Here is a 14,327-nt window from a genome sequence, read left to right on the forward strand (position 1 = left end):
TGAATAAGATAGAAAATCAATGGTGTTAAGGATATTAAATAAATGCATACTTTGAGGGACTACACCGTCAAGTCCTGCAACAAAAGTAACGTTAAACACTTTGTAAAAATGGGCCTAAAATTAAATTAAAACAAAAAAGTATAGAAAGGAAACCGAAAATAAAGAGATGTGATAATGTGTGGAAGACCACACAAAGTGATACTTCTTGCTGAACAATTTATCATCTAAAGCGAAAGCTTCAATTCACCCCAAATGTATTTAATTTCATATCATATTTTCCTCGCAAATATATCTTCTCTTTTCTTCTCTCTTCCCACCCACAATTTCTTCACGCTGGGTTGTGTGAGAAAAAAGAGAAAATCAATTGTGTGTGAAAATTTATGTGACTCGTACAAATACATAAACATGATGGGAGAAAGGAAGATCCGATTGCTAAAGAGTGTGAGAAGAGTGTTTTTTCTTCGGCTTTTTTTTATATTTTCAATAGAGCCAAAAATTGGATAAAGAAGCAGAAAATTAGCATACATCATTCCTCTCGCTATCATGGGTAAATATTTGACATTGAGCTATCCATCATTCTCCTTCGGTGAGCCAAACTCAAAGTCAAATATTGGACAGAGCACATTCGCGCAGCTTTTGCGGAGCATTCCAAAATCCGTACGGGATTCTATGATACGTTTAGAGCCACTTGTTGATAAGCCAAAGTGGTGACCAGATGTCTTTGATATAGTGCGTTAGAGGCAGGACACATAGACATGAAAAAAGTGCGACTTTGGAAGCAGAGTTGGCCATCGAAATACGTAGACTAGATTTCTGATAAGGGATTTTACTTAACAAAAACATTCAAATCGATTACATTGCAAAGTTCGAAAAATAACGGATTTTTTTAACGAAGTGAAAAGTGTGAAGGAACTTTGTTTTACCATAAAATCTCTATTACTTCTCAACTCTACTCTTGCTTCAAATGTCCACATAAAAAGAGTTATTAACAATGAAAGCTGAGTGTGCTTGCTGAAAAGTTCGGTGCATTTATTGAAGCTATATGGTTTGAGATACATAGAATGACATAATAAAAAAGAGCATGTGTGATTTGACAGTGAATGGGTGGAAGAGTGTGTATATCTGTTGTAACGAAAAAAAGAGGCACTAATTGTGAGTGATAAAAGAAGAAATTATCAGCATGAAATTGTAATCCTTACCTCTCCAGCTGGCTTTAATGGGACACGCTATCGTTTGATTTTGAATAAGGTACGCATTGAGGGTCGTTAACGATGGACTTTTGCGTAGTGTATCCTCATCGTTCTTCCACACGTACGTTATGGCTGATTGCTCGTATGATACTACAAGAGACACATAGAATTTTCCTCATGAGAAGGCAATGTGGATTGGCTGGAAAAAGAATCGCTCTTTACGCGCCTACAAGTTGAGAGAAAGTAAGATGTGGCAAAAAGGCAGCGAAGAGAAAAGTGTGAGAGGACCAAAAAGAAGATGTATGGTAAAATAATAATGCTGATGCTCTGAAGATGGCTGAAAGAATTTTTCAAAAGATTTCTATCGCCACATGCCGCGCAAAAATGTATCTCTTTTTTTTACGGGTTGATGATGTGTTATTGCGGTGAAATATTGGCGAATGGTGAAGTGAGTTGAAATGAGTAAGAAAATAAAAAAAAAACAGGAGCCAAAAATATAGCATCTGAGAAAGGGGGTGGAATGGCGAGCGGTGTGATAGAGAAATATATAAGTTGTGTTGTGGTAGATTGCAAGAAGTGGCGGAAGAGCACAAAGAGTGGTGCGAGAAGGAGTGAAAATGGTGAAAATCAAATGAAGTACGTACTACTTTCGAGCGCAAACGAACATAAAGGATCGTCAAATGGAAATATATTCAGCCGTCCCTGGCACGATAAGATCAAATGGCGCCTATAAAAGGGGGAAATTGTCGGTTTATCTCTGTCCTTTACACAATTTATAACTCCAAAAAGACACATAATGCATCTGGTCATCATTTCACGTTACCTCATTAAGTAGTTGATTGTCCCATTTCGATAGATGCGCAATGCAAAGTGCATAGGAATAATTGGATCCTTAAAGTCACCATGCATTATGAAATAAGTATCTGGCAGCCATATATCTTCATGGTGATGAATCGCATTTAAATATTCGTATTGGGATTGATTGGCATACCTCAAGCGTGGATCGTACCACTGTTGCTGCAGTAAAAATTCAACTTCGTATTTCTGAAAGAGGGAAAACATTGTTTTCGGTGCAAAATTTTCCATTTAACTTGTGCGCTCTGCATTAAATAGAACTTACCAAACTAGATTCATCGGGTGATGCTAAACTTAGTAATAGGACGCTAACGTTAACTGTCAAGGTTCCTAAAATGAAACAATATAAATTCACAGAATTTGAGAAGATGAAGCAATTACGCAGGAAAATTCTGCAATTTGGGTTAATTTGCATAGAAATTTTCATGTTTGTGAAACAGAAACAAGTGATGAAAAGAAGCACAGAGACAGAGAGAAAAGTATAAAAAACAATAATAATAATAATATTCTATAGAATTCTCGCGCTTGACGAGTTTAATGAGAGAAATTGATTCCTTCTCTGCGAAGAACTGTATTACTTCCTCGCCGCCTTCGGCAAGTCCACAAGTTTGCAATTCTTTAATTACTTCATCCATTTCAATGGTGATTCCCACAGCAGGGGAAGTTTATCAGTCTCTCTTGGGGCGTATTGAATTAATTAATATATACCCACACACTAATCCTCGGAGATTTCTTGTGAAATTCCCCGAAATAAAGTTAATGAAAACACACCACCCATTCAATGGCGAAAAACCATAGCTCATTTACATTGAAAGTACAACTTGTTGGCTTTCTGGCCATGCATTAAGTTTCGCGCGATACAGCGATAGAGCGAAATGCCACTCACCCACAAATTCTGCACAAACACAGAAAATCTGCATGAAATCTTGACTTGAATTACAAATTATTTTTATTAAAATGTTTACATTTCCATTGCGTCTCAGAGGCGTGTCAGAGTGGAGGAGAGCACTTGAGTGCTTGAGAATATGAAAGTTGTATGAATATCTTCATCGCCACTCTTCTCGCCTCCTTCGCGTGTCCTCCATGGAGACATCGTAAAAAATGCGCAATTGAGTATGAATGAGGAGGTGGGAGGGTTGAAATTGGTAAAATATGCTGTAAAATTCTTTATATCTCCAGCGCCAAGGCGCTCAAAGACTATCTCGTGGCAATAATAGACGAAGGAATTTATGATCCTCTTTGAAGGCGTCACGGCGTTTGATTATCCTGCCCATTGAGACAGCACGCAGTGAATAAACACCCAATTCTCCTCATGCCCCTTTCCGAACTCATGTTATCACTTTGCTGAGTACATGTGATAACGTGATTATTCAGCATAAACACCAATAATGCCACTCAAGTTATTATACAGCGGAATTGTAAATTAATAGAGGAGGGTGCGAAACCGACCTGCAAATTAGTGAACATTTCCCCTGGAACACTGGGTGGAGCAAGTGTCTCATGTTGCCTCCGACTGGAGCATAATTCGATAATAATGAGCGGGACATTGAGACTTCCAAGTGATAAATCACGTTTAATTTCATAGCGACACAGCGCGGAACTTGCTTTATCAATCAGAACACTCTCTTCTCTCTCTGGCTCTCTTAGACCATGAGGAATGCTGTGTTTTGTTCCATTTTATCTCCTAAAATTCTTGAAATTTTTTTCATCAATCTTGCCCTCCTTGTTCAGGGGGAGAAAATCAATACATTCTCGTGAATGACATGTGAGGAATCGCATTCTTGGGACGAGAATTCTTCGGCGGTTGGGCAGATGATGGTGAATTGGCAAATTTGTCCTATTCACTTCCCGGCTAAAGATGTCAATGACTGTGCATTTTCGCTAAAGTGTGCAAGAGGAGAAGCTCAATCTTCACCCAGGCCGTTGTGTGGAGTGTTGGCAAAAAGGCCACACGCACAATAAGTGCTCAGAGAATATTACATTTGCTGGAACTGCGGCAACACGCGCTGTATCGGAAGTGACTCCACACTGTCACACCGCATTGAGAGTTAAAGTTGTGCCGGGACACGTCTTTGGCATTTAATGCGTTGGACCGAGGCGAGAAAAAGGGGTGTGTGTAATGGTTCTAAGAGAGGGATTTTACGAGAGGGTGAGCTGAAGAGTGAAAGCATAAACTTTCAGCAAGTTTGCCTATTTTACAACACAAACAGATTCATTGTTTTGCTATCGCTCCTCCTTTTTGGCTCTTCAACATGAAAACGCGGAAGGCAGGCAAAAAAAGCGAGAGCGAGGGTGAGCAACAGACGTCGAACAAACGAACTGGGAAATGCCTCTTCTCACCCACTCGATAAAGGCAGCCTCCATTGGGGGGTGTTGGGGAGAAACTTAAAGTGTCGCACACCATCAACAGATGAAAGTGGATGTCGTTATTAAATTTTCCATAAGGACTTTTTCCACTTCTCCAATACAAGGCACCCACGCGTCGTTTTGCGATGAAGGGGTGCTTTTCCGGGAGACTTCCGGATTATGTTCCTTTCCGCAAAAGGCAAATTTATCAACTCAAAATGCAATTACTTTGCTTTACAGGCACCACTAATTGCTGGGGATAAAATTAGCTCAATCATGATGAGTTTTTCTTGCCAAGTGCCGCAAAGAGGAAGGATTACATCAACATGTAAGCCTCTTAGCTCAACCAACAATTTTTTTTGGGGGATATTAAAATCATAATGCCACACTTGAAGTGTTCTTCTTCTGTTATCTTAAGTTGCCACTCAATATCTCTGCCTGAGATTCAATTATATCCAATCCAGCGATAGAGTGATATCTGCTAATTTATGTCTTATATCCGATCTGCTTAGAATATAATATCGCCAGTGAAATCGATTGATTAAGTGATAGGAATACAGATTCCTTGCACAACTGCCTTCAAAGGTACAATACTATAGCAATTAAGTCAAAGTGTTCCATCTTAGATCTAAATTTCATTTTAATTTAATTTTTCACTCGGAAACTTCACATGTTCCCGCCAAATAACCATGCTTTGCTATTCATCAGTCCCAATTTTCCTGTTCTGGCACACATAAAGCTCAATTAACCTCCTCCACGACAATCTCGTGAGTCTCTCCCCGGCACGAGGAGCTCCCATATTGCCCTTATTTCAGATGAAACTCATCCGAGGACTGAAGGAGAGTGTGTCTCACGATGGGAAGTTTCTCGTGAACTTTCTCCGGCTTTTTTCATGCTCAGTGAGCAACTTGAGGCAAATATTTTATCTCGAGACATCTGCTTATTGCACTCCCTGTCCAACAGAGCACATCTTCTCCCCACTTTCTCAATGTATATAAATCTACAATTCACAGTGAGAATATAATCTTTTGGATACGGGATGAGTTGTTTGCCATTCTCTTGAAATGTTTGAATATTTTTCTCCCATTCTCCGTCCACGGGGAGCACGAAATGAAGTTGAGAGTTGAGTTTGAACGAGATAAAACGAACTTAGAAAACTAAGTGTAGGAAGAGAAAGAAAAAAAGTCTCCGTGAGAAGAAAAGAATTTGGCGAAAAGAAGTGAAATTCAAATATATAAATTATATCTTTTGGATTAACATACAATTGGATATTGTAGGAAAAATTTTTCATGGTGAAAAGTCATAAGATTATGGTATAAAGAAAAGTTCGCCATGGAAACTTTTAACAAGGCAATGTCACCCGAGAAAACATACTTTAGATGTACTGAAAAATAAAGAAAACTGAACGGACTATCCGTGAAATTATCTCATTCTCACGAACAAGACTAAAAATATGCATTTAATTTAAAATTTTCTCTTCCATTTTCACAGACAGTTGTGCAGAAAAGAGGGAATTACAGTTTTGTGTATGATTTTTTTTCTCTGTACAATTGGAAGAGGTAGAACCGAAACAAGGAGAAAATTAACAGCACACACAAGACATGAACATAAAAAAAAGAACACTATATAAGTAAATTTAGTAATTTTCAGTGGTCTGGATTTATAAATTAAAGCTCAACACGGACCACGATTCTGTACACGTCCAGGTGTTGCTCGAATCGATAAGTTTTTTGCCATTTCCGGCGATTCCATACCGCAACAGAAATCTGCATCTGGAAATACAAATGCAAAAACCAACTGCAATGCCAGGATATGCAAGCAACATGTTTCTTAAGAGGCTCATTCAAAAAATCAGGGAGGACAAAAATTTCAATTTCTATGCTGATTCTCTGGAAAACAATATACCTAAATTCATAACAAGGACAATAATATGGAATACAAAAACAAAATCTCATCATTCCGAAGAGTTCCCAAAAAAAACAATCAATAAAGAAAACTGAAAGAGAAAAGTAAAGAAATTAACATGTTTCTGCATAGGATGTTATTTTATTGAAGAGAGTTTTTTTTCCAATTTAGAAATAACTTAGCCAAATCAGATATTTTATTTTCCACGTGAAAATTCATATTCTATTTGTATCCGAATAGCTAAAATCTCCTCAATTAACCCAATGGATAGAGAGTCGCGGTTCATGTTAGAGTGATTTGTGCAAAATGTGCATCTCAATTCAATCCATTTGACTTTTAATCTAATCGTGAAAAATCCATTTCAGCTTTTAATATTTAATGGCGATGCTGATGATTCAGTGAAAAAAATAAAAAGTTGTTTGACGTGTGAGGGAGAGACATCGCGTTTGTATTAAAATGAATAAAATTCACAAGAGTGAACTCCTCAATGGATCGTAAATAATTGATTTACGAGCGACAAGAATTCAGCTCATCGATTTTGCTATCTCTCGCAATATGGGTTTATTTTTGTATCATGTGTGCAAGTTGACTCTATTAAATTGCCAGATATCAATTTTCACTATCAGGAGTGCATCAATGGGTGCGATGGAGGTGAATGTTAAAAGCCTCCATACGACACTCATGGGAAAATTCACACCAAGAATCGCGCTGTGCAAAGTTCTTCAGAATTTTAAAATATCTCCAATGCATTCACCAAAGGTATTCGCCTATTTCCCCAACGGAATACTTGAGAGGAAGTCTTTGTTGCTAATTTTCTTCTCAGAGATATGGTGATGGAATTTGAAAAAGATCTTCACAGAAGCCACTCAATGGATTCCGGGCATTTGGATGAGAAATTCATATGAAATGGAGCAAGAGATTTATTGCAGGAATTTCCATTGTGTATCCATCTGAGAGAATCTTTCTCAGCTCACAATGGAGCTCTTCCTCAGACAGTTTGTACTACTGATTTTTCTTTCCCTTTATTTATTGTCTCTTATTTCATTGATGAATCCGTTGTTCTCTTGCTGCCAATATTTCGTACATCGAACATTGATGATGTCGTGATGCTAATAAATGAAAAAAATGCTCCTATAATCCTTATCTGTGAGCCTCGTCACGGGATCTGAATGTGAAATTTTCAACACTGTCAGAGGTGAAATTATGAGGAACACCTCCATTAGAATTGCCGAGTGTAATTTACATAATTTGCTTACTAATGCCCTCATAAAGGCATCATATATCCTCGATGATGGCACTACAATAATAACACTCTCATCCTCCTCAGCTCATGCGGGAGAAAGATGCGAGATAAAAGGCCCTAGAGAGTTGTAATTCAAATCAAGATTTATCCCTATTTGTTGAGAATTGTTTAATTATAAATGTGCTTTTGTGACACAAGAGTGTGGAAGAGCCCCGAAAAAGGTGCTGGGTAATAATCACTGGAAAAAAAATTTTTTTGCACAAAGGTCGGAAAAAACAGAACGGAGTGATGAAAATAAGTATAAAAGGATATAAAAATGGTTTGCACAGTGAGAGATTAATTAGAAATTTAGGGGGGAGGAATGTGTACTCACCGTCTACCGGCGGTAAAAGTCTCTTATCGTATCTCGAGTTCTTGAGAAGATGATCCAGAATTTCCTTATCAGACTTCCCCTCGGCGAATCTATATGTTGGAGAAATTTCCAGTGTTACGTATCGTCATATAGAAATTTTATGGCAACATAACTATATTTGTCTAGCGACGCACGCATTCCAAAGAGAGAGAGAGACCCTCCTCAACGCAACTTCAATTGATTTTCCCTTTTGGGCTTCTTCCGCACAATGATTTGTAACCTTCGAGTTTTTAGTGGATGTCGTTAACTAAAATTGTTTCATACACGAAATGACTGTATTATTTATATTCAGCACGCTTCTGCCCTATTTTGCGACGCGGAAAATCGATATGGAGAAGCGATACCGCGGTGGTGAGCTTTCGCCACGCTCCCCAAGAAGCGCGGCCTGTGCTTCGCCCTCGACTTGCTCTAATTGAATTGCCCGGCGAGACTCGGTGTCGGCGGGAAGGTCAGCGGGAGTGCATATGCTTACATGGGGTGTGCGGTGTCTGAGGCGGCTGTCGGGGTGGCTAGGTAGCACAGGGCGAGGATGAAGCTGGACGCCGCGTAGAGGCACAGAGAGTGCCGCACGAGGCAGTGGCTGCTGGTGTAGGAGGCCCTCGCGATGCTGAAGTTCATCAACTGCGATAGCTTCGTGGCGATGGCGTGCGCCACATCGGCCGACGTCAGGGCCGCCTCGCATGGTGCTTTGCGGCCTAGCCGGCGCCGGCGGTGCTTCCGCCGCGGTGCGCCATGGACCTCGGGCACCAGTAAATCCGTTTTGAACAGCACTCTTTCACATGGCAAGTCCATACTGTGACATCTGCAAGCAGAGCGAAAGAATTACTCAACAGAGATGACTAAAACTGGGCTTATTTCCAACAATTCGCCAACAATTCTTCTGCCAAAGAACCCCTAAAAAGCTCCTGAACAAACAGAATAGAAGAGCACAGGACTCTCGTCGATATCATTTCACCTAAGCATATGCTCTTTATATGCTTTGAAGTGTTGAATTTTAAAAGCTCAACAAGCTCCACGCGTCATTTTGAGTTTGTGTCACATGACATAAAACGTCGAAATAATTATATTTGAGTCACTCCTCTCGGCGGAGAAGTTCGTCATGAAACTTAAAACAGTCGCACCCGCATAAGTGAAAAGGTTACATTCCTCCTCGGCGGTGTCTTCATTCCGCACAGCACTTATGGCGGGTTTGGGGGGTTGAAGCGGGGTTTGTGATGTGAATAAATTAGGGTGACATGCTGGAAAGTCGAGAAAGGCACTTCAATAAAATCACTCAAACAACCCTCCGGCATTTCGAGACACCTTGACCACAAAATTGAGCAACTTATCTTCCTCGGGATGCGGACAAACTCCTCTTTTGGGGCTGCTGGTTTACTGATTGCTTGAGATCTGGAGATTGTATAGTTTTCCAGTGAGTCTCGTGAGAACAAAGACATGATTTTGCCATCGGATTATTCCACTCAATCAACCGACTGAAGGGTTTGTGAGGCGAAGATGAAGAAATCCTCAGAATTGCAGCGCATAATGTGCGCCTTTCACCATGAATTCGCCATTAAGGCTTCTACAGTGGCGGGTAAAAATTGGCTAATGTGAAAATGAATTTATCCCAATTTTATCCACATTTCAATTAATTCTCTGTGCATATTTCAGCAATGACGTTAAAACACACCCGTTTGGGGTGGAGGAGAAATAGGATAAAAAAAACAGGCCAAGTGAGATGATATAGAGTCCCAGTGGGAGGAATTTCACCCACAGCACTAATGACATTCTCCCTGTGGAGCTCTTTTTCCCCATTTCGAGAGCGGGAAAAACATGCAGAAAGAAAACACTCTGCGAAAGATACACCCGAGAAAACTCAATAAAAAATGTATATGGCAAAAGGGCCAAAGTCTGATCCTGTATGGCAAAAGCCTTCACAGTAACATGATATCTGCAGAAATGCACAAGATTGAATGGTGCTTTTCTCCTTCCAGGTGCTTCTTAATGAACCCATGCCAAATCATTTCTCATGCTATGGCTCTTGAGGTCTTTCAGGGTGCACGTCAAAGGGGTTGAACACGATTGTCCTGGAGGATTAGAGATGAATCTCGGAAATGCTACAAGCAGCGACTGTACATACAATCCACTGAATAAAGTATTTCCCATGTTGCTGTCTTCCTCCTGTTGAACTTCTCGTTGGCAAGTTGATTAAAAGTCACGGAGAAATTTCTGTTTTTTTTTTCATTCCTGCTTGGGAAACTTATCAAGCTTGCGCTGCTGATAAACACGATATCCTCGAAAGCCAATGGGGAAAATGGAGTTGTTTTTCACCACTCCATCGAATTGAAGGGGACTATTTTGGTGGGTGTTAAGCGAAAATTCTTGCTGCGATAAAAAATTTATGGCTTTCGATTTCTAAAATATCGCATACGGAGGGGTGTGACACTCTAAACGCCCATAAAAAGCACTAAATGATAAATTTTGGATCAACATTATACCTCGAGTGAGACAATGGGTTGTTATTCTCAATTGCGCGCTTTCTCGTCTTTTCCCCGAAAATGAAATATTCATGGTAATTCTGTGCGACAAGAGATTATGCGTTGCAGAAGTGCCAACTGTCTCGAATAATTTTATTCCATTTTTATTACTTTCCCTCCACGCGTGGCTCTGCGACACAAATATCTGTACGTGTTCTTGTCAATAGTTGTACGTATTTACGCCAGAACAACTTCCCCAAGCATTCAAGTAACAGGCAAAGTGTCTCTCACGGATCCGGCAAATCGCTGAAGAGGTTTTTTTTCTGCTTCATCCTTAACAGAGAAATTGCTTGTGTTTTCCCAGAGTCAGGCCAGATAATCCATATTTTCACAACATCTTCTCCCACTCTGGGCAACCATTCAATTGTACTTCAACTTCCTTCATTCACGTGTGCGCCCGAGGGGTTAATATCTCGGGGAAATGGGCTATGGGAAACACAATCCGGTGTGTGATTAATTTTTCAGCAAGTCACAAATTAATTGAAACATCATGCATCATTGACGAAGGGACTCACTTGGGACACTTTACTCAATTAGTTCCTGGGCTTTTGTGTACAGCAAAATTGAATTCTGGGGGATTTGATTAGAAGATTTCACTCCTGAAACCTTTAAGAACTAAGTGTGATTTAAAAAATTCACTCTTGGATTTCGTTGAGACGTTTACCCCTCACCAAAGCACTCTCGCGTGGCTGTGTGTGAATGAAAGCTCTCGTGGTACATTTGCTGAATTTGCGCCGCAGAACAAAAGCTCGAATGGATGATGAATTCCTTTTGAAATGTAGCGCAGCGTTTGCCGAATATTGACGCTCTTATGACTATTTAGTCGTGTACAGAAGAGCCATTCTGAGTATTTAAATGTTAATTTGCTGCGTTAATTCGCATTGATGCAAGACAAAGAGGCCACAGGGGCACCAAATTGCTGCTAATTCCCATGAATGTGTTAACTCTGGGTGATCATTAGGCATTCCACCTAATATGAGCACTAGAATTTCCAGTGAAATGTCGCAAGCATAAATTTATGCAAATGCAAAATGTTTTCTCAAGTATGGATTTATGCAACTACACACACACAAGAAGAAATTTTTGCCAGGGAAAGTTATAGTGAGAAGAGAGAGAGAGAGGGTTTGGAAAAATGCCACACGAGCAAAGTGAAGTACTGCAAACTGGGCTGTAAATTCATTCTTGTCACACAAATCAATCAAACCATTTTGTTACACACGAACGGCATCAGTGCGTGACATAGAAAAATTTTCTGATTAAATCAATAAAAATCACAGTGAGTGAAGCACATTGTAAGAGTGGCATTAGTGGTGGGAAAATTAATGTCACCCTTGGGATTTTACGCATTAGCACGTGATTTATTTCACTGTAAAAGCCGGTCGTTGGGAAGCCTTTCAAATTCTTGAAATATTTTTTTATGATCCGCTTTTCGCACGATATAAGTTTTGCCAGAAGACATTAGCATTTTGCAAATTCACTTTGTGCGTTCCCTTTTTTTCTTTTAACCCACGAGAGAGTGTAATTAGCGGCAATGGAGCGCAATGAGAGGGAATAATCAGTGTTCGGGGTTTGTGGCCATTGCTGCTGTTTAGCTACAACTCCCAGATAGTGCATCTGTAAAACACATAAATTATCGCCAATTTATGCCTCTCTCTCATTTCCATCCACATGCAGGAAAAATTGAAAGCCTCAGCTTGTGTTTTTTCGCAAGAATCCCCAGTTAAATGAGATCCCTCTCAATATTGCCGAAGGAAATTGCCCTCTTAGAGCAAGAAATGGCTTCTATACATTAATGTTGGCTTTGTTCATATCCCACACCCATAACTAAATCCATTGGGGTTCCCTATCCACCCCTCAATGGAAGCCCAGTTTACACTTAATTTAATCCTGAACAAATTTATGGTGAAAAACTACAAGTGACACGACAAAGTGGAACAACTTATGCCCACCAGGAAAATTTCCATATCCACCTTGCTGCCAGTTAAGTGGTTATCATGATTGCAAATAGAGTTAGGAAAGTTGGGAATGTGCTCATAACTTGCGGAACGTCGTCAAAACTATCCCCGAGCAGGCTTAGAGAACAATGTCATTGCCATATGGCCCCCTGAAGGTGAATGTGTGAGCCTGATTATGCAATACATCATGTTTTGGGTGAATTCTCAAGACGCCGGCATTCGGTGCAGAAGAAAGTTGCCTTTCGCACATAATCATCGTGTAGTTTTGATGCCAACCATTAAGGGGGTTCCTGCTAGTGCTGTACAGGGAGCATATAGGGAAAAAAAAGGCTGGCAAATGGAAAGGGGTTGGAGCTTCCTTATCTCCCAGTGCTTTGCTTGATGGCAAAAGTTTACTTCTTGTGGCACACAAATGAAAAGGGAAGGATAAACAGCCAAAAAGCACATTCTCTGCGGGAACAGGATATGAAACAGCAAGAAATTGCGAGAGCGTATATATTGCAGAGGAGGAGAATTGGAGCTGAAACACTTCGAAATGCTAGATAAAATTCTGTGTCTGTGTGTGAAAAGTATTGAATTCATAACAGCGAAGAAACACAATTGAGATTATCCAAGTTAACTTGAAGAGCATTGAAATTTAACTCCCTATCTATACATTTTCAAACACACTTCAACTCTAATAGATCATGTACTTCTCTTTAAGCAAATTCACCGATTTTTTTTCGCCATAGAGATCCATAGATGTGAGCTTATTTAAGGCTTTGCGACGTGAAACACAAAAGCTGAATGTGATTTGAATTTGAATCAAATTGATTGCTCGAAATGCCTCCAATGTTAATGCCGCTTTCTCTTGAGCATTCTCACACACAGAGTCATATTTTTAACCACGAAAAGCTACCCCAAATGAGAACTTGTGGAGCTGTTCTGGGGCCCGAGAAAATGAACGTGACTTTGCGTGTTCTTGAAAAATTTTCAATTTACCACTGTCCTATGGCGTTTGGGGCATGGCGGGGAAAATTCAGTGCCACGAGGCAATATTTAAGACGACTCCGGCGACAGTGTGACTGAGGCCAAGGCGCGGAAAAAGTGAAAGAATTCCTTGTGGGTGACCTTGGGTGTTGCATTGTGGGTGAGGCGGCTGATGGCTGTTTTACACCACTGAAAGTCATGCACCGAAGTTTTATTATGCTAATTAGGTGAACTGGCCAGAAATAATCTATAGTATTACTATTCGTGTGCCTCGCAATGTGTGTTTCTTGTGTGGCACGATTTCATCAAGGAATATCATGCAACTTTCATGCACTCCAACTAAACTCTCTCTCACTATAGTATGCCACATAGTTAGGGGCGGGGGAGGGACAAAGAGAATAACTTTAGTATGCTTTTTGTGATGTGATGGCGAAAAATCCATCGGGACAGCATAGAGTTACTCACCACAGGAGATGAGAAACGGCAGCTGCGATATTTTTATCGCGCCCGGCTAAAAACTTTCATGCGGACTTTCCTCCAGGGAGGGAAAAAAAAGCTCCAAAAGCTCTGGGATGCAGGGAAATGCAGGGGGAAAAAAGTGAACAAAGATGTTGGCTGAATTATTCAGCAATTTGCTCCGCTCTACAATTCATTTAAAATACACTCCACAAGCGTCGGTATATAAGCATATTCCACTTAATTACAAACTTCCTGCCTTCTTGCAATCACGATGGCAAATTTGTGTGGGTCCTGCTTTGGACAGCTCTACCCATGATCGATGTTGATGAATTACATGTAATTTGCATAGAGTGACACGCTGCCGTAATTATTACTTCTTTTTCCCCAGGATTAATCATGGAAATCGTTAAGAAGATTCATCAATCTCCCGCGAAGAGACAGGTGGAATTTCAAACAAAACACCACAAAATACTCAAT

General features: G+C 40.2%; 2 protein-coding genes across 8 annotated transcripts in view; one reads left to right on the forward strand and one right to left on the reverse strand.

Annotated features, from left to right (window-relative positions):
* Nucleotides 1-14,327, forward strand: part of LOC132261153 (arf-GAP with coiled-coil, ANK repeat and PH domain-containing protein 2) — a 292,140-nt gene that overhangs the window by 101,624 nt on the left and 176,189 nt on the right. The window contains exon 8 of one of the 2 annotated variants that reach the window (XR_009468410.1): nucleotides 3,040-3,049. The exons of the other annotated variant lie outside the window; for it this stretch is intronic. The gene's annotated coding sequence lies outside the window, so the exon portion shown is untranslated. Of the gene's footprint in view, nucleotides 1-3,039; nucleotides 3,050-14,327 lie in introns of those variants that run through there. 2 annotated transcript variants of the gene reach the window in all.
* The window catches only part of LOC132261155 (glutamate-gated chloride channel), a 56,863-nt gene that overhangs the window by 14,194 nt on the left and 28,342 nt on the right, over nucleotides 1-14,327 (reverse strand). For 4 of the 6 annotated variants that reach the window (XM_059759762.1, XM_059759760.1, XM_059759758.1 and 1 more), the window contains exons 3-9: nucleotides 8,424-8,753; nucleotides 7,913-8,001; nucleotides 6,077-6,163; nucleotides 2,311-2,375; nucleotides 2,014-2,234; nucleotides 1,835-1,917; nucleotides 1,200-1,340 (exon numbers count right to left, since the gene is read on the reverse strand). In XM_059759762.1, coding sequence (XP_059615745.1) covers nucleotides 1,200-1,340; nucleotides 1,835-1,917; nucleotides 2,014-2,234; nucleotides 2,311-2,375; nucleotides 6,077-6,163; nucleotides 7,913-8,001; nucleotides 8,424-8,743 — 1,006 coding nt within the window. In that variant the 5' untranslated portion in view covers nucleotides 8,744-8,753. The remainder of the gene's footprint in view (nucleotides 1-1,199; nucleotides 1,341-1,834; nucleotides 1,918-2,013; nucleotides 2,235-2,310; nucleotides 2,376-6,076; nucleotides 6,164-7,912; nucleotides 8,002-8,423; nucleotides 8,754-14,327) is intronic. The other 2 variants (XM_059759763.1, XM_059759761.1) reach the window with 1 other exon arrangement.

Source organism: Phlebotomus argentipes, unplaced genomic scaffold (assembly GCF_947086385.1).
Source record: "Phlebotomus argentipes unplaced genomic scaffold, Phlebotomus argentipes genome assembly scaffold_18, whole genome shotgun sequence".
Taxonomy (NCBI): domain Eukaryota; kingdom Metazoa; phylum Arthropoda; class Insecta; order Diptera; family Psychodidae; genus Phlebotomus; species Phlebotomus argentipes.